The following is a 27,683-nucleotide window of genomic DNA, read 5'->3' as shown; positions in this document are numbered from 1 at the left end:
ACCTGGACGCCGACAATGCAGTGCACCCGTGCGTCGTTTCTATTGTTGATGCAAGATATATCATTATTCTTATTTTTATTTTATCATTCACGCCAGAAGTCTTGCGGCGCGTCCAGTGGCGATAAACGCCTCTGTAGCTGCGAGCCCACCACTTTATATGCGTTCCCGTCGGAGCAAATAGCTGAGGGAACTTACGCAATCTTTTAAGAAATAAGTTGGTGCGGTAAGAACAACAGAATAGTTGCCATTTGCAGGACCGGGTCACACGAACGCAGGAGCTCGAGAATTCAGTTTGCAGAGTGAGTAACAGTGGTGCTCATTGAACGCTCAGCTACACATGTATAATTGATATAACAAGAAAGCGTCGTCATCGCCATATACGTTGTGTACATTGTAGTATAGATGATTTAGGCTACGTCTTAGTTAATTATGGTATGTTGTGCCTATCTCTGTCAGTAAATTGATTACAGAAAATTTATAATTGAATGCTGAGGACCTTTCGTGAGGCGTGTTTAAGAATTCGATCTTTTTGCGATGGTAGTCCCCTACTTTTGTCGTGAGGCCTTCACCACAGCGTAGCCGCTGCCCATGTACCATACGAGGAAGCTTACATTTGCCGCATTGTAGTGAAAACACTAAAAAAAATTGAGGTAGCTTCGCGCTATTGGTGCCAAGCTTGAAGGAAGTGCGCAGCTGGGCAGCCTTCTTTGTTTCTCTTCTGTTTTCTCTTTCTTTCCTCCTCTCTTTCATACTTTTTCTCTTTTTACGCTTTTTTTTCTCTCTTTATTTCTATGCATTTCTATTTTTCTACCTATTCTTTCCCTTTTTTATCTCTCTTTCTATTTATCGTTTGCTTCCTCTTTTTTTGTTGCTTTTATACGTGGTTTTGCCTGCGTTACGCCAAGCGACGACGGCATACGACAGTCCGGGCCCCTGAAGTGCTCCACACGTAAAAAATCATTACGTGCGTATGTGCTGCGCCAACAGCAGCAATAAAGAATCGTTCTGATAGCTATAATCGCTTGCATAGACGAAGGCGAGAATTTAGGATAAAAGCGACCATCGTCTGTACGTGAGGCCACCCAGTATTTTGCCAAAACCTAATAGGCGCTGAAGACTGCAGTGTAGGTGATGTAGATTAAGGTATCTGCCATAAACATGGAAGGTAGGAGCCATAACAAAAGGGTTGGAACGCATGGAAACACGATGTGGGGATTTGCATGAAAAATGTGAAATTTTAGCTTGAAGAGAAATTGTATGGCACAAATTGTTGCTTGAAGTTAGTAATAGTGCTAGTAGCAGCAGGAGCAGTAGGCCGTACGAAAAACAGCAGCAGCAGTAGTAGTAGCAGTTGTAGCAGTAACAGCTGTAAGTGTTGAGTAGGTGTTCATGTTGCATTGGTGGCGTCATGAAGCACGTCCACTCGGAAACAGGCAATCATCGTGGGTCATACACATTAGACGAAGCAGACTGTATTTCTGGACAATAATATAATTTGTGCGGTTTTATTTACCAAAACCACAATATGATTATGAGGCACGCGTAGTGGAGGGCTCCGGAAATTTCGACCGTCTGGTGGTCTTTAACTTGCACTGTCATCACACAGTACACAGGCCTCTTGCATTTCGCCTGCATCGAAATGCGACCTTCATGGCCGGCATCGAGCCCGCAGACTTCAAGTCAACAGACGAGCACCGTAACCACTATACCACCGTGGCGGACCAGTATTCCAGGAGTAGTGATGATTAGGTCAGGGGAAGCCAAGCCAATCTAAAAGCCGGATACAGTTTTATGTTAGCACGAACGTGATTAAATATTTATTGCCTCAGAATAACAGAGATATGGTATCGGGTAGTTAAGTTATTCCTTTCACAGTGACGCAGATAAAACAAAAAAATGGTGTAAACAAGTGTGTCAAGGCTTCATAGCATCACAGTAAATATACCACGTTGTGTACCGACAGATGTAGTAGCGGACAAATGAAAAAGAAATCACACTGCTGCACGCTGTGATCCATTCACCCAGAATTGCAGGTACCATCGACATCATCGGGAGGCGCAAGTATGGTGAACAGGGCAGCCTTTCCTCTCCTGTGTGAGTGTGTCACACCATTCTTTTCAAGGTGCTTGATAGCACAACTGAAAATAAATGCTACGCTATATAACGCAGTGCTTGCGGCAGCGGTGGGAGCCCAAAGGCCGTGTGAACAATATACTACGACAATTAAGGCTCTGGTGAGTGAACGGTACAGATATAAATTCATCGCCGGAATCACTGGGTTCTTTGTAGCTGAAGTAAGAAGGGGTAGTTCTCTTAGATTTGCGAGTAAATTACTGGACTTTTATTGCAGCTAGTTTCTCAGTTCTGCTCCAAAGTCCTGCAACAACGAAGCGTAGAAAATCTGAAAGGAACACAAATAAAATGGTCATCTTGTTCTAGAGGGTGTCACAAAACCACGTATAGCTTCTGCACTAACAGTGAGGGTCCAAATCACTTAATTAGTTTACCGTGTGTCACATGACAATGCGCGAATTTCCACATTGTGATGACGCTAACACGACAAGCCAGCAACTAAAAAAATTTGGGAAGGGCCGAAGCATGTAGGGAAGGGTGTTTCAGCTTCATTAACGTGAAAGCTATGGTGGGGCGAAGTATGCAGTGTGCGCCGGTGTTTCCTACAGCAGAATCACTGCTAATGGGCAATGAGAGACAGAAGAAATTACACACAGAGACCCGCAGTCAGCCTTTAGTTAACGCTTGTTGTTAAGCTTTGTTGTTCAACTACGCACAAGAGAAATCTCCCAGCGGCACTACATTGTAGGTCAAAATCCAGTGCCCATATATACGGGGTGCAGAAGAGTGGTAAGTTGGGCTAGTTGGTAATGATCCATACTTAATGTAACTGCGGGGTGGCCGGTGAACGGTTGTGCTGTGCGAGCAGTCAGTTTTTTCAAGAAAATCACTAGCAGAAGCTTCCTGCGTCGGCGTTGTCTCTCACGGGTGAGGGCGCGTTCTCGTTACTCGCGAGCTGACAGTTCACCGTTCATCGCAGAAAGAGCGTTTCCATAGTCAACGCGCGCCGTTCACTCTCTCTCGCCACACGGCGAGCGCTGAGGCGGTGGTGCCCTCTCTTGCGCTCAAGCAAATGGACAGGACACGACAATGCAGGCAAGCAAATGGTCACGACGATGCACGCGGCGACAGCAGACGACGATGCACAGCCGACGAGCCGAGACCCTAAGGTGCTTTGCCCCTAGCAGGACGGTAAACGCAAAGAAATGGAGCAGCTTAAGATATGGCAAAAACATGTGAATTATTCATTCCTACAATTTGAGTAAATTGAGTAATTGATATGTACATATAAGTAAACACATATTACACAATATCATATTACTCATTTTTGTCGCTTCAATTGGATAGGAGCCTACTGCGTACTCCCTGAAAGACACAACCTTGCTCAGCCCACATGCACTTATTCCCTGGAACGTAGTTACCAGGAGAAGTGAATCAGTGCACTTGTCATAGAAACGACGGCCACATTTGTTGCATGAGCAATGAAATGATGAATTTGTGACGGAAGAGTCCGGTTAGATGTTGCATGCTTCTTTTGAAGACCTACTTTGCCAGTGCTATGTTGGTGATACAACTTCACATGCGCCGATTACGTCTTCTGTTCTTTGTAAAGTGTATGTTGAATTATGCATCTCGATCTAGAACGTTTGTAAATTTTTAACTGCAGGAACAGAGCACATGTATTCTTAGGAACACAACAAAATTTGAGGATGCCTTTGGCGGGTTCAATGGAACGCGGTGCAGGTCGACCTTGGTAAGTTGTTTTATTGCCATCGCACGCTTGATCAGAATTAGCAAACTCATTTTCTAATATTGTTCATATCCCGTGTTGGCGGAAGCCGATAGAAAGCTATTTAGAAATTAATGTCCGGCGCCCTAAAAATATGAAAACAAAATGAAGAAGGAACGCTAACTTTTTCGCAAGAAACATGTCTTGCAAAGGCATTTCGTGGCACTACAGCTCGGTATTTAAAAAAGGAGTTCCCATACGACGGAATAATATAAGAAATAAAGCTGTGAAACTATAAATAAAACAGCTCATGCTAGCTAACAATAAGATGGAAAACGAAGATGGCCTGACAATGTGCGTGGCCAGAGGTTTCTTCTGGGGGGGGGGGGGGAGATTGGGGGAGGGGTTCAGGCGTTTGTTTATGTATGTTCGTTAGTGTGTTCGTAAGTGTGCGCGCATAGATATATTGAGATACAAAATAAAAAAATATCGAGGGATGAAGCTTTTAAACCCTCAAACCAACTGGTCCAGTGGCTACCCAAGCATTACGGGGTCTGGTCCAGTGGCTACGCCACTGGACCAGACCCTGTAATGCTTGGGCTCATGCAGCGTGGTATATCATAGCTAAATATAAGGCGATAAAAGAAGCGAATCGCAGTCGAGTACGGTATATAATTGAGTAACCTGATGTAATTAGGAATCTGGCAGGTTCAGCTAGCAGCTCAGCCTCACATAGCAAAAGACAACGGTAAATGGAGATTTATGGGTGGGCCTGTCATCACACAGCGGACGGGAAAAACAACTGATGATGATAATAATTTAAGTCGTCATAAGTCGATATTTTGTATAAGCCTATTGCCCCAGGCGCTCATATGATCATATGATACTTAAACTTCAGTGAAACATTGCTCGCTTAACACGCGGGCATTGTATTTGCCCATCATGTAGTTGCATAGATACAGCGTAAAGTGCAGAAGAGACAAATGTTCTCTAATAACATATCCTCGCCCTCATCGTGCTTTAGTTAGTTCGACGCCTACAAATGTCTGTTTCTTCTGATGGGTATGTCTAATGCAGTTAGAAGTACATCGATGAACTTTTTTTTTTATTGACATGATGTAAGGAGATGTTGGCGCACAAATAAGGCGCCGGCTAGTCCTTAGCTCTTGGAGTACATAGGGTGCATAAACATAAAGTACATAGGGTCCAAATTTCTAATCACAGTTAACCCGCAGTACATAAAATCATAAAATATGCAACTTAGCGTAACAGTCAAGACATAACATAACAGTCAAAACAACATATTCAACAATCACATATATGTGCACACACGGTGATGTTAAAAAAAATAACAGCAACTGTTGCATAACATAACCAAGACAAAAATAGTCAACACACATAAATATACACCCTGCCGTTAATACAAAACAAAGCTTAAATGCGCTAGTAATGGCCAAGGATGCCACTCTCTTCAAGAAAAAATTCCGATGCTTTTAAAGCGCACTTCTGTAAGCCTCTTGTTGGCCACGGGCCCAAAAGTTTCCCTAAACTTAGTGGTCTGCGGTCTAATGTTATTAACGATGATTTTAGTCGGCGTCTTGGTGCGTCGTGCTGTGGGCATTCTAGCAGGAGGTGATATACGTCTTCATCTACGAATCCACAATCACATTCAGGAGTTTCAGCGCGGCTAATTTTGTGTAAAAAATGCTTGGTGTAGGCAGTTCCTAGCCTTAATCGGTGAATGAGGGTCTCCACACTTCTCTCTATAGATAACGGAATTTTAAATTCGATAAGTCGATCTACATGATATAAATCACAGCTTTTAGAATTTTCGTCGAACCACGTATTTCTACACATGTTGAAAGATTGTGTCTTTAAAATACTTCGCAATTCATTTTTCGATATTGGGATAGAAACGATATCTTTTTTGCTGTGTGCTTGTCGTGCTGCTTCATCAGCTGCTGTATTGCCAGGAATGTTGCAATGTCCCGGTATCCACTGGAACATAGTGTTAATTATGCTCTTCCATGTCTACAAAGTGTTTAAGCTAGCAACAAGATTTTTATTTACTTATTTCAGAGAGTCACGAGCAACTGCTCATGCACGGACGGAAGGGCTGCAGTGACCAAGCGATACTGTGCGGTATGACAATGAGCTGATTGCATCGCAATCTACTTTTACAGCGAAAGTTGTTATCAGATCATTTCACCGGCCGTTTTTGGCGCCGTAGTTGTCCGCCGCCGCCGCCGCCACCGGTGTCCGTAACCAGTATCGCTCGAAATAAGAAAAAAAACGAAATAAGAAAAAAATTCCAGGAGGAAACGAGGTTCGAACCTGGGCCCTCTGCGTGGGAGCCCAGTATTCACCCTCTGAGCCATGCCGGTGTTTGAAACTGCTTTGCAAAAAAGGTCCTATACAGGCTTCATGTCGGGAAGGAACCAGATTAGCATATGCAATATAGCGTGGTAGAAGCGTGAAATAAGCACCAAGCGTCGCACAACGCGAATTCTGTAACCAGGCGTCACACAATCCGAATTGCGCAACGAGTAGGTTGTTGAATGCTTCCAACCCATTACAAAGGGCTCTGCCATAATTCTTCATCGTCATCAGGCACAGCATCAACAAAGTGCGCATAATGCCTTACATGCGTTTAGCAGGTACCAACGCTCTCCGTAGAATGACGAAAAATGGCACAGTGCCTGCTGCCCTACTTCTCAAAAATTACAGTGATTAATAGCGTAGTGGGTTCCTCGCAAGTGCACTTGTATTGGTTGCCAAGGAAGCCCATAAGCGCATGATCCATTTCCTCGGGGTCTCAGTAAAGTTCTTCGCCCCCCCCCCCCCGTCTCTATCCCACGTCAACGTATGTTATACAGCATGACGGGAGAGGGAAATCGCGACCGGGCGTCACCCAATGCAAATTACATAACTGGTGGGCCGTTTAAAGATTCCAACCCATTACAAAGGGCTGAGCCATAATTCTTCATCGTCATCAGTCGTCGCGTCAACAAAGTGCACATAATGCCTTACAGACGTGTAGCTGGTGCCTCGCTTCTCCGCAGAATGACGAATAATGGCTTAGTAGGTGCTTCCCAACTTCACAAAAATTGTGATTTATGGCGTAGTGGGTACCTTTCTAGTGTACTTGTATTGTAGCCCCAAGAGAGCTTAACGGGCTCTAGAAACGCCGCTCTTCCAGCTTTCGCTGTGACTGTGCTGCGGTTTCAGCGCAGGCCTGGCGTTTTTTTCTCTACCAGGAGGAAAGTCTTAATTGAGAAATAACGATTTTCCGTGCAGCTTTGCGCCTTTTATCTGGAGCCCTATAGTTTCTTTCATTCCAGGTCGCACTTAGCCTATAGAGCGAAAAAGAGCCCTTGACATAGCTGTTCTAGATCAAATGTACTGCTTTTAAAGGAGGCATATATGCTTTCAATGGAGACGTCTGCAGGTCATAAGTATTTCTTTAAAATGTTCTCTATACCCAGCTTTTTATTTTTGAGTAACTTTCTAGTTGCGAGAAGGCAAGCTACGCGAGAGCCTGTAAACCGAACTTGCAGTTATAAAGTTCAAGCTTGGGTCTAGCCGGGTGGTGCGGGATCTTCCCTGCGTGTTCTCTGGGCCAGAATGAAGTTATTTCAACAACAACAACAATTCCTTTCTTCATATAACACGTACGCATATTCCATGAAAACCGCTCCGTAATAAACTCCCACCTCTTCTTTTCTAAGAAACGCAAATAAAAACATACAGAAGGGTACACACCGTTGCAACAGTAATAAACTTCTGAACTATCCCAAGATGCTGCATTAAGTTCATTGACAAATTTTGAAAAACACTGTTGAATGCAGCCAGTCACTGAAAAGGTTATAGAGAACATAAGAAAAGAAAACAAAATGAAAAAAAAGCAGATGAAGGGAGCAACATTGGGTATAAGCGGGAGGAAGCCCACTTTGATAGCGTGTTGCTAGAAGAAGAACAACCTATCAAGACCCAAAATGTTAAACGAGAGTGTAAGCTCTACAGTATGCAGAATCACGATGAACAAGCGCAGCCGAAACTTTTTTTCTTTCTTCGCGCAATGACCTGTACCGATGCCTCACGTGGTACATAGCATACCGGCTAGCTTACGCTTTGAGTATCTGCACATAATATCGATTTGCAAGTCGTTCTTCATGAACATGGCTAGTCGGTGGAGTTATTGCAGTGTTTTTACACGGAAGTGTACCATACATATTAACGGAATGACTAACGCACCACGAACCTGCGTAAAATGTCTTACAAGGGCGTGTGACACCGAAAAAAATTATAACCATGACATAACTGACAATTGACATTAACAAGGAGGACATAATCGATATATTTTTTTTTGGAATGAGGACGGAAGGAGATTGCACGTTGGGGCGCCAACAGATTCATGCTGCCAAAAATCTTTTAATATTGCTTTATGCTACTGTTCCATTACGGTGCAGCACAGTATTTTTTACACGAAAGACGAAAACGCAGTGAACGTTACTCTCGGATACTGCAATGATAAAGGATACTGCAGCATCAAAGACATTGAAGCATATTGGGAAGTGGACGTCAAAGCACCAGAGGTGGCAGGTAGGGACCAACTTAAATACTTTGTAAAATAACTTTCATTTTTTTATAGACTTGGGAGTCTGCATGCATTTGTTTAAACGCAGCAAGTAAAGAATAAATAAATAATGAGATATTGCTTTATGAGTAAGGTTTCTGAATCAAATATTTGCCACAATAGGCAAATACAAATGTTTTTGGAAAAGCGAACAAATATTTCAAATCATTTACCTCAATTTATGAAATACAATACTGGACGAAACATTTGTACTGCATACACGATGTGATTTGCTTATGTGAACGAGCTACTTATTGGTTGTAACTACGTCACATATTTCAAAAAACAATATGTATTTTAATGACATAAATATGAAGCTGCTGCGTATGCTAGCGATGTGAAATCTTGTTTGTTACACACAGCCGCTGAATATTTTTGTACTCTTCGAAGCGTACTCCTTTTTCGATTTTAAGCAGTTGTTGCGTTATTCGAAGTTTAGATCATTCGAATTAGAAACTCTACTATTCGGACACTCCCGCTACTTGTGCCATTGGAAAATCCTGTCGTGTTCATCGAAGCGACGTGAAAAGTAATTCTCTTAGCTAAATTCTGAGTGAAACTAAAAGTAAGAATATTTAAGGCGTGAATAAAACGCAAATTAGGCAGGACACACGGAAATGCATTCGCAAGTTCATTTTATTTTGCCATGCTTCACTTCAGATTTCGAATCTACTACTTTTTCTCTACCAGGAGGGAAGTCTTAATTGAGAAATAACGATTTTACGTGCAGCTTTGCGCCTGTTCTCTAGAGTCCTATAGTTAGTTTTATTCCAGGTCGCACTTAGACTAGAGCCAAAAAGAGCCCTTGACATAGTCTCTAATAATCATATCGTGGTTATGGGACGTTAAACCCCTGATATTATTATTATTATTATTATTATTATTATTATTATTATTATTATTATTATTATTATTATTATTATTATTATTATTTGCTTCAGATAGTTGTTCGCGTGCCCTCAAGAACACAACAAACGATTTATCGGCAGGCACACGTAGTTTACCACCTCCCATCATCAAAAGAAAAATAAACAAATTCGTGTAATTTGACAATGAAAGGTTACTGACACCGTTCACAAATTTGCTTAAAAATATAGCCTCTGGAAGTTTCGGCGCAATGAAAAGTCTACATTTCAGCATTATTTCAGCACAGGGTAAACACGATCACCCTGTCGCTTTTGGAATTTAATCACAAGGCGAACACTGGCAGGCGATCGCTTATACACCGACCGATTCGGCCGATGTAAACACTGCCGCCACATAATGAAATCAAACATGACTCCTCCAGAACATTAAAAAAATATCTGCGTGTTTCTCCTGTACTCAGCAGTGAGCGCTGCAATGCGAGCTCGAATGCATATCAACTATCCCGCATGTTGGCGTTTCCAATACCAATAGATTACGCATAACGATTCCGTGAGTGAATAATTTACTTGTGAATACCTTAAATATGAGCAATACACTGAAGGATTCTGCACCACGTGTCCTAGAGAATACAACAAATTGTACGGTCAGATACAATAGGAGCAGTGTATAACAACGTAACGAGCGTACTGCGTTGTACGAAGGTATCGATATGTATGGCGTTTCAGATGAGACATCAGGAAGTCCATTCCCAGGCTTTGCGTTTTGAGGTTATATGTTTAGGGCAAGCAGGTGTCTCTCGCTGTATATACGCTTTCTGTGGCACGAATGGAAATCTGCGCGATAATTTAGATCAAATCCATTTTTTACAGAACGACTTAAAGCCTACCCCAGACCGCCGTGCGTTGCTCCAAGCATTAATGTGTCACCTGAGGTGAGATGGCAGTCTCGCTCCGTTCTGGGATGGTGCACTTCTAACTCCCATATATGCGCAATTACAGACTTGGCGGTTGTGTGCACATAGCTTGGAGATAGCCTCCCGAGTCGCAAATAGGTGTTTACGTCACCACAATGGCTAACAATGTTAGTAAATGTCCTCTCCTTGCCGATGCGGCATAGCGAAGTCGCATCAGAGTAATAAATGCGCAATGGCAGTTTTATATTTGGAAAATGATGATTCAGCTTAGTATGCAGCCCACAGATGAGGTGTTGAGTAAATGCGCTCAATAGTGTGAATGAAATAACACTTTCCTAGCAAAGAGGCTTTTGATCGAGGTTCCTCAGATGGCTGACCGAGTGACATTTTTCGACGAAGTCATCAGGGTGCTAGTGGAATGTCCTGGAACCCACCGCGATATGCTGTCATATTGTTTACCGAGATCGTGGTTATTCTTTCCTGTCACCTATAACAATAGCTCACGAGTCCTGCAGCTCATGAAAAACTTTGAGCTCCGAACGCCGCAAAATGAAATCAGTTTGAGCAGCTGCCCTTGCAGGATGTAGTTTATATAGCAAGCAACTACGCATGGGCTCTGCGGATGTTGTTTTATGCGACAAAGTAACGACAAAGCAACTGTGGTTGTGATTATCGTGACCGCAATGGCAACACACCTGGCGGACGAAACCGACCCATTGGTATATATGGGCGTTGAATGTTGTCAATAATTATAACGCTATCGGTTTCCGAAACAATCTTAGGCGATTCGCCTTCCTCGTTGTTCCCGGAATAGTAATCTGTGTTTGTGATTGATGGAGATGCCACAAAGTTGAAAGTGTTCAGGCTCGCCGTGTAGCTCGGGGTAATTGTGGGATGCAAGAAGGCCACATGACGATCGAGAGTGCGGAAAAGGCGAATGTAAGACCTGAGACCATTGACAGGGGTGCATGTAGGCAGGGGATGATCTAAAGCAAGCGTGATTAGACCACAAGGAAATATACCATTGAAGAAAGTCCCAGGCTATTACAGAGATTCTTTCTGTCTAATGAACGGAAATTGGGCTCGCACAAAATGGCCAACACTGGCAAGCTGTACAGACGGAATGACACTTATCTAGAGCGGTGGAGCGCGAGGCTGTGGACGCTGTTGTTGTGCGCAGCTGCTACCTCACCTTAGCTACGAGCTTCCGTTCGTGCTTTAATTATAGCACAAGGACCTAAAATGCGGTATGAATACGTTTGGTATCATTTGATATCATTTGATATTATATTTATGCAGAAAACGGCAGCTGAAGCGGCCGGCTAGGCGCCCTACACAAATGCATTCCGTCTGCATAGTGTGATAATCCCTGCATCAAATCTCTGCATAAATGTAGCATGATATGCATTATTCTGTGGCTTGATATCGCGTGCATGGCTTTCAGTGCATGCTGTAATAATACGTACGAGCCTGTCGGGATAACATTTTTGGTCGTATGTAAGATAGTGCTACCTTTAAGTTCTAAAAACATATATGCCTCTATGTTTTGGTGTTGCTTCACAGCTTACTGCAGTGGCTGGTTGCGAGTTCTTCTGTTATAAAGGGCGTAACAAGGACATCGATGACGGAAGGCCATGCGTGGTAAGTAATGCAGTGGCAAAGAGTACGCTGTTTTGTGTCTCGTCTTTTGGTAAAAGCCTTGAAATATATTGCCGTATGATTGCAAAATGGTGTTACCGAGGTGGTTGCCAGTGGCATCAATGTGCTAATTAACCCAGTTATTTATACACTCAGACCTCGGGGCATAATGGCTAATAATGCTTGGACAGGTTAGTACATCTAGTAGAGTTACAGTCTTTGATTTACAAAGTTTCATTCCGTATAATCCCCGGAAATATGGAAGTCTGTAAATATGGAGGTAGCCTTAACCTTTTCGAGCTTGGTTTCATCAAAGAAGTATACGCAGTGAGATTACAGTTTGGCGGTCATAAAGAGAGATCTAAGCGAGAAATGTTACAGCGTTCCCTAAAAAGAGCCACGTCACACTGTTACACCATCGAACCAGCGCGTACTACCATACTGCCCCAGAATTGTACAATTGAGGTGTTCGGTTGCATTCGATGTAATGAAAGTACGCGCGCATGGTATAGGTTTCACACAGATAAAGAAGTGTTGACCTTAAAGGGCCCCTTATCGGGCCACGTTGCAACGTTTTGATTAGATATTGGAAGTTGAAAAGCGATGCTTGGGGTGAGTTCTAGTGAAAAAAAATCCGGCAGATCCCACGCACTGTGGGAAGCGATGTAATGCGAAGCAGCCAGCAAAGAGCTGCATAAATCCCCTTGTTTGTCTTTGAAGCAAATGAAATCATTCATGCCATGGCATCTAGTTCACTATACATCGCATGTTTGCCATGCACGCCTGTATGCACCATCTGGTATATACCATTCTAATGAAACGTATATTGTGGCATATACAATGCATGACCTGTCATTTATGTTCATCACACACTCGTGTCATGCCGAACCAATTTTGGTATATATCCAGTTAACAAAACAGCCGGAAGCGCACCATGACAGTGTCATGTAAATCATACCGCACATGACATGCATAACATGATTCGCATGTTGCGACCTGTCATTTATGTTCGTCATACAGTCACGTCGCGCAATACCAATTTTGGTGTATATCAAGCTGGCGAACCGGCCGCGGGCGCTCCATCAGCGTGGCATTTAAATAATGCCGTACATGACGTGCATGTCATGATTTCCATGTTACCATCTGTCATTTACGTTCGTTATAGGGTCCCGTCGCGCAATACCATTTTTGGCGTATATCAATCTAACCAAACGGCCGCGAGTGCACCATGAGGGTGGGATCTAAATGATGCCTTACATGACACGCATGTCATTGTTTTCATGTTAACACTTGCCACTTATATTCATCATACAATCACATCGTGGAATACCAATTTTGGTGTACATCAGGCAAGCGAAACGGCCGCGAGTGCACCATGAGCGTGGCATGTAAATCATGCCATACGTGACATGCAAGACATGGTTTTCATGTTACCACCTCTCATTTACGTTCGTCATACAGTCACGTCACGGAATACCAATTTTGGTGTATATCAAGCTAGCGAAACGGCCTCGATCGGACAATGAGCGTGGCATGTAAATCATGTCGTAAATGATACGCATATCATGATTTTGAAGTTACCACCTGTCATTTATGTTTGTCATACAGTCACGTCGCGCAATACCAGTTTTGGTGTATATGAAGCAAGCGAAGCGGCCACGAGTGCTCCATGAGCGTGGAATGTAAATGCATGCCATGATTTTCATTTTACCAGGTGTCAGTTGTTTTCGTCATAGAGAAATGGCTCGTCATACCAGTTTTCATATGTATCCATTCATTTAAACAGCCGCGAGCGCCCCGAGACCATGTCATGTAAATCATGCTGTACAGGACATGCGTATCATGATTTGCGCGTTGGGACATGTCACATATTCGTCCTGAGCCCTTGTCACGCCATACCAATTTTGGTATATATGAAATCAACGAAACGGCCGCAAGAACCCCGAGACAATGGAATGTAAATCATGCTGTTCACGACATCCATATCGTGATTTTCATGTTATGAGCTGTCATTTATGTTCTAATACGGTCATGTTATGCCATACCAATTTGGTATAGATCCCATTAATTAAACGGCCAGGAGAACACAAAGTCGTAGGCGGCTAGATAGATAGATAGATAGATAGATAGATAGATAGATAGATAGATAGATAGATAGATAGATAGATAGATAGATAGATAGATAGATAGATAGATAGATAGATAGATAGATAGATAGATAGATAGATAGATAGATAGATAATAGATAGATAGATAGATAGATAGATTTATACGCTCAAAGTCGAAGAAGTTGACTAAGAAATGCTTCGCATTTATTTATCTTGTACATCGGTTCATTAGTAATTAACTAAGAAGAATTTGAATTGTCGAGGTACCATACCCCTTGGCGGCGAGCTGCTCCGCTAAATAAGACAGTTCCTCCCTTTTGCCTCGGCTAGAGTCCTCAAGCAATATACAACCTTGCGATTTTCTAAGTGCCGATGGCGAGAGAGCGCGTCATGGTCACGTGATGAGCCTCACCAACTCTAACTTTTTATTATTCTTATTTTGCCTCACGCTGTTATTCCAGTGGCAGCGTTGCGCGCTGCGCATTAGATGAGGAAGCCATTGCACGGGCAGTGCACCGTGAGGTTCCAAGGAGCGCTTGTTACCTAGATATGCGTGTGTGATTTTCACTTTATAAGTGCGTCAACTTTGAGAAAGAAGGCGCGCACTTTTTTCTTCTGTGTTATCTTCAGGAGGATCACACTTAGCAAATACGATCACTACCAGCTGATCTAAGCGCCGTTTTGAATACTTGCGTTGTGGAACCCTGGTAAGAGACCATTTAGGTGTTGTTTGTAATAACTTGTCCTTGCATACCTCGCCACGTGCTCGATGATGTACCCGAAGGCCATAACTCTAAGCAGGTCATAAATGCGTCCAATAATCTCCCCCCCCCCACACACACAAAACACACACACACACACACACACACACACACACACACACACACACACACACACACACACACACACACACACACACACAAACTGCGAGATGTGGATTACTACGACACAAACTCGCCATTGACAATAAACTCACTTTGTTCGCTTAAACTGGTAAAACTAACTTGTGCATAATTATCAGTGTTCGCCAAATGTTTCACCTTCACGAAAAACAATCTAGACCGTCCCGCAACTGTGCAGAATCGAAATAACTGGTCATTTGTTATATAAGGCATAATCTTCCACCTGTTTGATGTTACGAAAAATAAGTGATTTATCAGTATCGAAAGCACTGAAAACACTAATGCGTGCTCGATCAGTTTGTTATAGAACTAGTCAATTAGTAAGTAGTCTCTAGATTTGTAGTCTTTCTTTATTTTTGGTTGGTGGTGCTGACATAAATCCATCGTCTACTTTCATGTAAGCCTTCAAGGATTTAAATATTACAATTAGGGCTAAGTAACGCACGTACACTTTCATCTCCACCGTCTTAAGCTTGTTTCTTATTGGTGTAATTTCGTTCCATATTGGTGTAATTTCGACTCAAACATATATATCAGGGCCCGCTTTATCTTTAGCGGCCAGTTTTGTAGCGACACGACGCGGTGATCTCGAAATTGCAAGTGCGCATATCCGTCGTTTTACTGAAAGCATGGATGTCGCGTTTCGATCCGTGAGGACTGTACAAACAATAAAAAAAAAAAACGAGAATCAGACATGAAACTTGAACGGCCAGTTTTGTATATGCTTCCAGATGGAGTGGTACTCGGCTAGCGTAACTGGGGAGCCAGTAGTGACACTTACTGGAACTTGCTTCCAAGGAATATGCCATCATTCTGGTATGTGGCACGTGAGCTTTATCAAGCATTCGTTGCGTGCGGATGATTGTTATGTAAGGTATGCACTCTTCATATCCGCAAACTTTCTCTTTTTTTTTTTTGCAGCATCGACCTGGCATACTATACGTGGCTTGTGTCATGACAGTGAGCGCTTCAGCAAGTACGGCGTAAGAAAATCACATTGTATTTAACTCATAGTTTAAAGGGACCCTGAAACACCTTTCAAGGTAATATTCGAATGACCTAACTATCTGAGCGTATTGCCTCGTGAATCGCTTGCCGCCAAATTATTCCCAATCCTTCAACAATAAGCAGAGTTACAGGGACGTGTCATAGGGATCCGATCACTTTTCATTCTTTTGTACCGACGAGCGTGTTAGAAGCTATACACGGGGAGGGAACCTACGTCAGGACCTTGAGGATTTGTCTTCTTTTTTTCTTTAAACGTGTTCTTATACCTCCGGTGTAATGACGAGCGCGCCGCCGGCATGGGCAGCACCCCCTGGCGGCCGCCGTAACTATGCAGTACTTGAAGCGTTACTGCTGTGCGAAAATCTGGCAAATGCATCGGTAAGTACTGTCGTAACATGGGAGAGGCCGGGCCTCTCCCATGTTCCGCCAATCAACCCGGTCCTGTGCTTGCTGCTGCCACTTCATACCCGCAAACTTCTTAATCTCATATGCCCACCTAACTTTCTGTCTCCCCCTCGCGCGTTTGCCGTCTCTTGGAATCCAGCCACTTACTCTTAATGACCAGCGGTTATTTTGCCTACTCGCTACATGCCCTGCCCATCTCTCTTCTTCTTGATTTCGACTAAAATGTCTTTAACACCCGTTTGTTCCCTGACCAACTCCGCTCACTTCTTGTCCTTTAAGGTTACACCCATCAGTTTCCTTTCCATTGATCGCTGCGTCATCCTCAGTTTAAGTTGAACCCTCTTTGTAAGCCTCCAGGTTTCTGCTCTGTAGTTAAATACCGGTAAGATGCAGCTGTTATATACTGTTATAGACTGCTATACTCTTGCGTAAATGTGAAATATTAAGTTTTTCTGTAGGATGTAGTAGAAAGTTGCAAGTATAGGTGCCCGGACAACTCTAATCGAAATCGACCCTACGGACTTACATGCTTGGTAAGTTTGCCCGTAAGAAAATTCCGTGCTGGAGGAGATATTTCGAATGCAGAATATGACTCCTCAAGCTCACTATTTTCCATAGATACGCAAGACACGGGTCACAAGCAGAAACGTGGTTGGAATTTGCAACAAAGGCTCGTGTGCAGACATTCGTAAGTATGCCACTTAACTCTTCAATCTCTTTCGCATATTAACGGTAAGTAAAACCTTATAAATGGAATCTGCATTCATAAAAACACGTCATGCGATGCATTCTAATCTACTCCACTTAATAACTTCAAGTTTTCATCTTTTTTGAAATTTTGTCTCGATAACGGCCGTTATGGAATCACTTATCCGACTTTTGGGGATATTGACGAAAGCTGTGCCGTTGCATGCTCAAGTAAATTTACACTGTCCTATTTTTCTTTACCTCCTGTTCATGGTATGTGGATTATAGATATTGCGTAGGTAACCTGTTAATAAAGGGCGATATGCAGCCACCGCCGTATCGCGCAGAAGTTGTGACAATAGCAAACATTCACTAATGCTTTGTCCTATTGAAGATTGCTCCCGAAAGCCTAGTTGTTTTCTATTGAGATCCCAAGGACCACTTTTAACTGAACCGAAAGGAACGCCCAATCTTGTTCCAATGAACGGTCCTGACCGCGGAATGTTCATCGGTTCAGCAATATGGTGATTGAATACATCCCATTTCACCCTCATTTCAGTTTTTAAATAGGTTATCTATGGGCCTTCTCTCCTGCCCATTACGACGGCCTGCGTAGGTAATAGTGTTTAGGCATTATTACACCAAATTTGTTTTACGCAAGCTTTTCCTGCTATGAAAGTCGCAAATTAATTTTCGGTATTTCGCAGTCACGACTCTGGAAAACGAAGGTAGGAGTGGAGGGCGGGGAGGGGGGGGGGGGAGGGGAGGTAGTAGCGCGTACGAAATGTGAGCGAGCATTTCCATTTTAAGGACGACCTCTCCCATATCTCATATATTGGTCATTTCTGAAGGGGATTTTGACCCAGGATTCGAACAAGATATCGCTACCGATATCCTATAGGTAACTAAAATGTAGACGCCAATCTGAAATACAGTTGTTTAACCGTTATTTATAAACGCATGGTGACTGCAGGAGGTGCCTCACGAAACAAATGCTTTAGGCCAGTCATGCCTGTGTAGCTCATGAACATACCTATTAAGAACATAAAAAAAAAAACATGTGGGGCGAAGACCTGTGCGGGTTGGTCCACTAGCAAGAGGTGCGCGGGCAGCGTGTCTGAGGCCTTTGATATTCACCGTTGTCACGACAATCGGGTCTTGTATACCAGCCGATTCAGTTCTCGGCAAATGAACGAACAAGCGTTCAAGCTATGGCTGAAATTTCGCTCTACCAAATAGCCGAATCCTGCATCGATGTGAAAGGCGGCGTGTTTGAACATGGTTAATCGACGTACACATCGTTTTGTAGAAATGTCACCGTGAGCGCTGGCCATTGATACAACGATGATTGATTACATAGAGTGTAGACGCTCTTTTCCTTCATAAATGTGTCGAAAGTGGCTTTATTTACGATACCCTTTACGTCATGAAAGTGCTTTTAGCCGTAGATTACCGCCGCAGCATAGTTCCCACCACTCGATCTATATTTCGTTTCCAAACTGTAAATTGAGAGAGAACGTATAGCAGTAAAACTGACCTTATATTTATTTTTTTATTTACTTAGTCAATACTGCCGGCTTCTATGCGAAGTCGTAGGCATGAGTGGGTTACAGATACATTTGAGAATACGTTTTACAATGCAAGAAAACAACAAAAGAGGCTTAAAACAAACACGGTGCGTCGGGGTAAAATGTAGAAGAATAGGAATTTACTAACATGGTAAACATAACAGTCAATGCAGTCTTTGTTTTTGCAGTCTCCCTTTTTTCTTCTTTTTCTCGCCCTCCCTTTCCTTTTTTTGTCACTTTTAATGAGCGAGCTTTGCTGCAAAATAGGCGAGAATAACAAATGCATCGACACAATGAGCAGAATGTGCATAAATATACAAACGAGCTAGCGCTGCTCATAGCAGAGACACGTAACTCGGGCACACACAGTATAGCGTACATACATTATCTTAAAATGACAAAAAAACGTTCAAGGGATAGCTGGTAGATTCGCTATCGGATTTATGAATGAAGAAACAGTTGTGGATGACAGCTTCGCCGGCCAATTCGCTATTCTCTAAACGCTATTCGCTATTCTCATCGGACATTTCGCTATTCTCTAAACCACAGCTTGTCAGCAGTTCTGACCAATCCTGTTTTACCTGCCTAATAATTCATGTACTCTCATGACAGGTCTGGATGATCCGTGTGCAATGAAGTTTCATAATGAAAGAACAGTGCCGGTAAGGGTGACAATTACAGATATTCTTATTTTATTTGTAGTTACTTATTATTTCATTCATGACATAAATTTTTGGTGCTGCACTCCGTCATTCACTTTCGTGTCAGGCTAAAAGAATTGCGTTGCAGTGAAATTTCCTTGCTACGCTTAGAGCTGACAAAAACCGCGTGTTAGATGAGTACAATTAACATTCTTGTTGTTCTTATAGCAAAGAGTATCCAAAAGTTGTCTCTGTCATGGCACGCCAGTGGCCAATGGAACTCTGTGTGCGGTAAGTTTTCCACCTTAGAGTGCCCTACAAAATTATGAACAGCAGGCCTGTTTTGCTACATGAAGCTCGCTGTTCGTAAAGCCTTGGAAGGAATTCGCAAAGAGATTTCTTTAAAGAAATTAGTGTGAGCTCTGTAGGTACTCGCAAGGACACATAATTACCGTTAAAAAGATGGAAACTAAGTTGAAATGAAGAAAGAAAACACGACGACGCAGACTTCCTGGCAATCAGCCGATGTCAGAACACTGTGTAGCATACTTCATGCCTTGTACTGTAGGGCATCACTCTTGTTTACTTCTGTTCGTGCTCGCTTTAGAGAACACCTAAAGTTGAAACACATTACTAAGCACCTAATGCGGGTAACCAAAAACCACTTTCGGATGTTAGGCCAAAACTATCAATACTTACTCAAATATTTGCATGAATCAAAGACCTTACTTTCGGCTCACTGCATTATTACTTTATTTTTCAGTTGGCATACTCCTTTGGTTTTGAAGGTTACATGTTACAAAGAGTAGGAGCCTGCTTTGGAGGCATATGTCAAGAACGACGTAAGTACGATGACAGGAATTTGCTCATCCAGCATATAGGTATAATTTGTGGTATGGTGATCGGCTAACCCGCATTGGCAGAGCTGACACACGTTGGCGCGCGCACTCGAGAAATTAAAACGGACTTTGAAGGGCTAGCTATGTGCATTAAAAAAACAGAAAACGAAAGAAAAGCTATAGTTAAATAGTGACTGTTTTAGGGAAGCAGGTGTTCACCGTTTGATTTGAGGAAAATGAACATTATGCACTTTAATTGATGATTTAAGTATTCCTTCCAAGAGGTTTGGAAAACACTGCGGTCAGAGCGCAGTTCCTGTTTACGGCATATGCACCAGTTTCCGTATGTTTAAATGTGCGATTTGCATGACAGCAGTAAGCACACTGCGTCCCTCGTAATCATATCGTGGTTTTGGGAGGTTAAACACGAACAATTACAGTAAGTACTTCGGATGCGGTACAAGCTAACCTGGTGCTACTTTTAACAACAAGTACGTCCAGACAAGATATATAAAAAACGCATATAAGAGCAGTAGGCTGCGATGCCATGGACAAGTTGGCATTGAAAAATCTATTTTTGCTTCATAGTAAGCGTAGTTCTCGTAGATTAGCTAATGTTAGATTCCAGCGAACAATTTTTACATCTGAAATTCGAGAATACACGTAGCAAGGGAAAAATAGAGGAAGGCACTACAACACACAAGGCTTGCGTGTACGTTGCCTTGTGAGATGTCAGAAGCATCCTCGAAAACTTCAAGTAGGAATGGATATATAGTGTTCAAAATACATAGAAGTGTGCAGGCTACCTATAGTATACAGTATTTGTGCGCCTTTCATTACGATCAGTGCAGGTAGAATATGTAATGCGACTTCCATTGAAGCAGTATAAAGAAGTTTTATACTAACGTAGATGCGCTGAGCGAAAGGCACAGAACACTAATGAAGAGAACAGGAGAAGTATGCAGGCAGTCGTTGTTGGTCTTTCGTGCCTTTCGCTAAGCGCAACTACATTAGAACGCCGTACACACGAGACCAAGTTGAGGCTTTACAGAAGTTTTAAAACTTATGCGGATTACTAACGCTGTTCGTTGACTGCCGATAAGTGCAGCGTAAATTGATTAAATTGTGCTGATAAAGAGCAAAAAGTTATGAGAAACCGTTGAACAGGGAATGACGCGGCAGCCAACGTTTCGACTAGCGGAATGGTCTTCGTCAAGGCAGCAACATTTGCTCCCTTGACGAAGACAAGTCCGCTAGTCAAAACGTTGGCTCCAGCGACATTTTCTATTTGTTTCAAGTCTTCATCTTCTCCTGAACTTCTATCTTGTTTAGAGTAAAAAGTTGTGTTTCGCACTGAATGTAATTACGCTGACGTAATTGTACCAGCATAAATACAAGAGAACACTCTCAAAGTTCAAATCACTGTCGCTGAAATGATGAAAATATTGTTGGACATCCGTCAGGCAGATTAACTTTTTGATTTTATTTCTCCAATCCTTCAGCCCCCGAGAGGCCTCCCAAACAAACATTTAAGAAAAGAGAGTGCAAAGTGGAGGACGTGCAGGTTACGCCAGAGGTGAGGCTTGAAATTTTCTATGAATTTTTCTCTAAACAAGCATACATGTACACTGTAAGGGTATTTATAAGAAGTAAGTAAAGATTGATTACTGTGATTGCCATAATAATTTTTCTTTCCTACAAAAGAAAGAAAATTATTAGAATAAAGAAAAAAAGTTGTATTCCCTGTTAAAGAGGAATGGTTCACCGCATTTGAACGCATTCGCTTAATATTTGTTTAAGCAGCGGGAAACAATCTGTGTATATCAGAGAGCTATATGGCACTGACAGTGTACAGCTTACACCTTATTTATAGCTTACTTTATTAATATCATGTGGGTACTTCGTTGCTTCACTTGAAGTTCGGCTTTGCGTTCCTTAGTTGGTTACTTGCCATCCTGGTCCCTTTTTATTTTGCGTTCACGGTGGAAAACTGAAGCTGAGAAAATTAAGGAGTTGCATGGAGACGCCACTCCCAGCCTAATAAAAGGATTCGGACAGAATCTAGAAAGCATATATGAAACCGTTTCAAAACATAGAAAAAAACGATGAACCCTATTGTATCAGTGTATTGGTCTATGCAGTGTCACGAATGATGCATAGATAGACGGCTAAAATGTTTTGCAAAATTTGTTTCTGATCGGTGCACTAAACTTCAAATTTTTATAGCTTCTGTGTTAACAGCGAGCTCAGTTTCCTAATTATGGTCAAAACTACTTGATGTTTTGACCGTGGTAGTGCGTAGGCAAGCTTTGGCAAGGAAATTACAGCCTGGATAGTTCGTAATCGACCGTTATATAAATACGGTAGACTACAAAGCAAGACGAGAAGAAGATATAAGCCGTGTGCGCTCTATATTGGCAACCATGCTGCTTTTTTTAATGTTATCGTGTTGTGCTGCGCTACACCGTGGAGTTATTAGAAACCATGAACCAATAATTTATTATAAACATGACTGGCTTTGAGGAACAAATTATCGTACTAGGGAGGGAGAGATAAAAGGGCTAAAACTTTAATATTGAATAAAGTAGAGTGGGGCATTCAGGCTATACGTCCAGGGATATATTTTTTTGTGCATGGATTAGAGGAAAGAAATATAAAAACAATAATATTGACAGCAAGGAATAGCGGTTCATAATTAAAACTACTATTACGTGGGAGTGGCGCTCAGTTCGCATATCATCACAATAATTACGCGCAGCCAGTGAATACAAGGCTAACATTGCAAGATAAATGCAATATTGAGGTTTCTGAGATGTAAGTAAAAGCCCATGTGTTCGTTGCTCGTTCTTGAGGTTATGAGGAGATCGAGCGCGGCCAATTAACCACGAAATATGGCCGTTAGCGCGATACTCAGCTTACAGCTCCAAACTTAAAATTCATTTCAGCTCATTGTGGCTGGTGGCTGCAGGGCAACGTGCAGACGCTATGAGACCGAAGACCGTCCAAATGGGACACTGTGTTTCGTAAGTTCGTTCACTTCAATTACAATAACATACGTCTCTAAATGGGCAAGCTGAGTCATCAAATGTTCTCTAGGGAAATGGTGGCTTACTTTTGGTAGAGAATGCGCAAAGAGTGCATTCGACGGCGTCAAGTAATATCAACTGTCCTTAACGTATCGATTGCAGTCTGCCATTCGTAGTTAGCAAGAGGCACTAGGCATCAGGAGACGAACAGTTGAACATGTCTCGGAGACCCTGGTACCAAGCTCGGTACCCAGCTTTGTCACTACTGTGTAATACGTCTAAATGAATGAATCAGTGACTCATACCTGTGCGATCGGAAGTGCTTGATACAGTTATATGGGGAGTGATTGTAGGTTTGCCAGAGCGCATAAAACATGCAACGAGGTTTCTCTGTGCCTTAGATGGTGTAGTCGTTACAACGTAATTTGTTGGCGAAACCCCGTGGGCGCTCTACACTCTAAGAAAAAAGAGAGTATGCGTGACTCTTTTCGGAGAGTTCTGACTTGCCACGTATAGGACTCTCTTTAAATAGTCACGGTGACTCTCTTGGTGGGTCAGGGTCGGCTCGCTCTAGGAGAGTCCCCTGACCCTCTAGGAAGAGTGGAAAGACTCTCATCCGGAGGATCACGTTATCACTTATAGGGAGTCAGACGACTCCTGCCGGTAACACTCCTACGGGGGTAAAGTGACCCACACCGAAGCGTCAAGTGACTCCACGAGTATTTTAAGCTACTCATTTGACCCTTGCTCTACTTTTGCGCGACTACTGTTGAAAATAGTCGAGTATTCATTTCAAGCAAGTCCAATAATACTTGCCGTTCTGCCCAGCGACTGTAGAAAAAGAATAGTTCAGTTTTACCATTATCTTAATAAAACTCGTCAAAACAACACATATTTTCCAGCAAAGTTATATAGAAAGCGCGAAAAGATGGTCTGTGATTTCCAGTTAAGAAGTTTGGGTATTCCTCATTTACATGCTTCTATGAGTATAGCCAACTAAAATGTGTGACTCTGATGTGCACAGTGTCATATGGTGCTAAATGAACAGCAGAAATCGCAATCATGTTTCCATATTTATTCCTTGGGATTAAGAATAAATCAAAAAGTAGTGACGGCTTGAGGCATCAGACTTGTGGCTTGCTAGGTTGTCGCTCCTTTCCAGCGTGAGCACATGAAAAACGGTATTTGAAAAGCAGAACGTGATATTATGATGAGAAAATTAAATTGCAGTAAAGGTTTGCAAAACCTACACAATAAGTGGTTCACACAGACATAATAAAGGCTAACAACAAAACAACAAAGCTTATCCTCCGGCAGCCAGGGGCATGCCGTGAGCGGTTATTGACCGCATGTTTTACAAACGTAACCCATCCTTAAATACTCAGATAAACAGATGCGAGTACTAGGGCCCGAATGACACCCAGCGCGTGCGTACGACGTCTATACGTCGAGATCAGACATGTCATATGCTAGAATTAGCGCACATAACTCCTACAATCACGCACACTCACTCGATTCTGTTATAGCGTCCAACGTCATCGCAGTGTATGCAAACCACGAAAACAGCAAACAGAAACAAGGGAAAAGAGTGCGCGCCGGCGGCCGCAACAACGCGCGCCGTCGAAATTCTAGAGCTTTTTCACTTTACCGGCGAGGCGTGTCCAACTTGAATGACTACCGCGTACGTTCTGGAAGCCACCGTACTATATCTGCACCTGAAACTACCGTCTTTAAGCCAACAAAAACCATTACATATAGTGCGTCTGAGCGTTCTGTACGCAGGCTTTTTTTTTCCACGTTCCCACGCGTGGAAGCACGCTGCACACTCAAGGTCGATGGAAATGTTATTATGAAGTAGACTAAAGTGCATCTTAAAACGACATCTTGCACCTTCAGTAGTGCAGACACGACGTGCGATCAGCAAGAAATGACCCTCGATTATTGTTTGCATCGCTCACTTTATGGGAGCTTGTACAGCAACGCGCATAACGGTGGCAACTCGTTAACTGACAGCTTTAATTGGGCATCCGCAACAGCCTCGCGGATACAGGCTACTGTTGGAAATGGCTGGCAGGTTCCGCAGAGCTGCTACAGACGCCAAGCTAAAGCTGTATAATTAGTACCTACGAAAGCAGTGCACTCACCGTTGACTGGCGCCCGTTGTCGGTGTCCGCAGCTCCATGAATATTTCGCCCTCCAAGCGTCACTTCGTGCACGGCTCGAGCCGGCGTCAACACCACCGAAGACGCGCAACCTACGCAATCACGCAGCGCATTCCAATAGACCAGGAGACTGAGAGACCGAGACGACTGAGAGAGGAAAGCGGCGCGCCACCCCGGCGCCAACCCCGACTACGTTGGCGAGCAAGGCGCCACAACGGCGCCAAAGGGCGAGCGTGCGATATGTATGGCGTATACGGCGGCTCTTCCGTATAGCGAAGCCAATCGAAACGCGCTTCAGGAGGGTCCAGTGACTCCTTCCCAAATGCGAACTCTTTTTCTCTGCCTGTACCTTCCAAAAGGGGTCAGATGGACACCCGAAGAGAGTCACGGTTCCATGACCCTCTTTTGACTCTCTTTTTTCTTAGAGTGTAGCTGACTTTGTTCACTGGGTTTGCGAAATCATGACGATTCCGCACGTATCTGAAGGTATCTTTCGAAAATGCCCTCCTGAGCAATTTAAACCCCAGCCAGTTAAGCCGTACTGCCTAAAGAGCCAATATAACGCGTGCAACGCTAAGAATGCACATTACGAGTCTGGAACAACGTCGATCTCAAGCATGCTGGCACAATTTAATAATAATATCTGGGGTTTAACGTCCCAAAACCACGATATGATTATGAGAGACGCCGTAGTGGAGGGCTCCGGAAATTTCGACCACCTGGGGTTCTTTAACGTGCACCTAAATTTAAGTACACGGGCCTCAAACATTTTCGCCTCCATCGAAAATGCAGCCGCCGCGGCCGGGATTCGATCCCGCGACATTCGGGTCAGCAGTCGAGCGCCATAACCACTAGACCACCGTGGCGGGGCGCTGGCACAATTTAGCGAAGGCTCAGCATTTTCAGTATCTTCATAACGACGGCGGATATCGATAAAAGTGGCGCAGAAGAAAAACTCAAGGACCCCGCTAAAAACTTATTGTGAATAACGTATACAGGCGCAGTGAAAAAATAACGATTTGAAATATATGTAAAAGAAACCTGAGTCCATATTCCGGCATTGAAACCTGTCGCCTATTGCTAATGATATGTGTCCTATCGGTTTTTGTTTTTACAGCGTCATTACACTCGGGACTCATTCGGTTACTTTCAAAAGGCGAGAACTTACCACATCGGTGAATGCGAAGCTGGCAAATGCCGATACTCCACAAATAGCTTCCTCATTAAGCTTTGAATCTGGATCATTATGTGGCATGCGAGCGTAAGCCTGTCGAAATAAACATCAGTGACCAATCGATTGTCTGCAATGTGAATGTTCTGAAATGACATCTTTTAACGCAGCTCGCTTCCCTTTGCTATAGGAACCTATCGGAAGCCCGATGGAAATGTTTTAATCGCTTTTATTGTTAAGCAACACTGAGGCGCTGTCAGCTCGTGGTGTCCATGATTTACTCCAGCCCTTCCATAGTATCCCTGATAAATCTGCCTTCAAGAAAACAATTGGCTGGACCTGACCTCCTACGTGGCACAAATCAAATAGGTACTTGAATATTCTATGGGAACTACTTAAGCGAGCTATAATGCCACAAATATGCAACTTGTTATATAAGGAGGCAGTAACAGAAAGATAAAAAAAGCTTGGTGTTGCTTTACCACTGTCAGACGAGCACCAGACAACTCCGTTAAACTGCGTAAATGTAAAACTCCGTAAGGTACTGCGATAGCAATGGAGTTGAGGCCATGCCACTTGGCCCTTTTATGAGCTTTGGAGAAAGGCCACAAGGGGCCCATTAGACGCCCCGCGGCGTGTGCAAGAGATCGCGCCTAATCAGGCTGAAAACAACTTAAATCATAGGCATGAATATAAAATGTATGATTTATTCATTCCGAAAGAAAAAAGTGGTTTGGTTTTTACTACAAAAACGTGTGTACCTGCATGCATGTTGGAAGGAGTGTTGACAGGGATGCTGGCCACACTGCACGTTTGTTTCGGTACGCGTTTTCTGAACGACTCGCGCTGGCTGTCAAACACACTGCAAGTTGTCATCGATTTATTTGAAAGTGTGTTTCTTCCGCAGTCATTTTGTCTTTGCATTATCGAATGGGCACAAATTTCACGTTCTGAGCATTAAGACCTTGCTGCTGGCGGGGCCCACAACTGTTCGCATGTGCTGCCGGCCCGACTGCCGGAAACGACGAAGCATAGTATGCACTCTCTGCTATGACGTCAGATAATGTTTAAGCAGAATTAAGAGCACCGCAATAAGTACGTAATTAGAATGACAGACGTAAACACTATAAACAAAGCGGCACACATGGCGACACTTATTTAAAATGGCCCCCTGACGGCTTTTCTCCAGGGATGGTACGGATAATAGGCAAATTTATGCGTGTGGTTTTTTCGTTAGATTACACCATGAATGAATTTCGCAGTGAAAGAACTTTTAATATCGACGAAGTTTAATATTATGTTGACCTCGA

The 27,683-nt window shown here is 43.1% G+C and overlaps 1 protein-coding gene across 4 annotated transcripts; it reads left to right on the top strand.

Moving 5' to 3' along the window:
- LOC119390179 (uncharacterized) lies at nucleotides 1-26,497 on the top strand. 4 transcript variants are annotated; one of them, XM_037657730.1, is made up of 18 exons: nucleotides 1-28; nucleotides 2,026-2,094; nucleotides 2,170-2,234; nucleotides 3,740-3,826; nucleotides 5,882-5,944; nucleotides 8,272-8,404; nucleotides 10,175-10,236; nucleotides 11,782-11,859; nucleotides 15,598-15,682; nucleotides 15,788-15,849; nucleotides 16,738-16,812; nucleotides 16,898-16,967; nucleotides 19,147-19,196; nucleotides 19,404-19,466; nucleotides 19,939-20,017; nucleotides 21,517-21,590; nucleotides 22,960-23,037; nucleotides 26,320-26,497. In XM_037657730.1, the coding sequence occupies exons 1-18, from the start codon at nucleotides 16-18 to the stop codon at nucleotides 26,434-26,436; spliced, it is 1,323 nt and encodes a 440-aa protein (XP_037513658.1). In that variant the 5' UTR covers nucleotides 1-15; the 3' UTR covers nucleotides 26,437-26,497. The 4 variants fall into 4 exon arrangements, with proteins under 4 accessions (XP_037513658.1, XP_037513662.1, XP_037513661.1 ...); XM_037657733.2 differs by lacking the exon at nucleotides 1-28 and adding an exon at nucleotides 119-299 and having other exon boundaries at nucleotides 1,964-2,094; XM_037657731.2 differs by lacking the exon at nucleotides 1-28 and adding an exon at nucleotides 120-299.
- The last annotated feature ends 1,186 nt before the right edge of the window (nucleotides 26,498-27,683 follow it).

Source organism: Rhipicephalus sanguineus, chromosome 4, assembly GCF_013339695.2.
Source record: "Rhipicephalus sanguineus isolate Rsan-2018 chromosome 4, BIME_Rsan_1.4, whole genome shotgun sequence".
NCBI lineage: Eukaryota > Metazoa > Arthropoda > Arachnida > Ixodida > Ixodidae > Rhipicephalus > Rhipicephalus sanguineus.
Note: the sequence above shows the minus strand (reverse complement) of the source record. Positions and strands in the feature narration are given on the sequence as shown.

What these genes read in the sequence shown, in the direction of transcription:
- LOC119390179 (XM_037657730.1), top strand. An exon ending in CCTACGGACTTACATGCTTG is followed by an intron (nt 16,813 to 16,897) that starts GTAAGTTTGCCC and finishes TATTTTCCATAG; the next exon opens with ATACGCAAGACACGGGTCAC. An exon ending in ATAATGAAAGAACAGTGCCG is followed by an intron (nt 19,197 to 19,403) that starts GTAAGGGTGACA and finishes TTGTTCTTATAG; the next exon opens with CAAAGAGTATCCAAAAGTTG.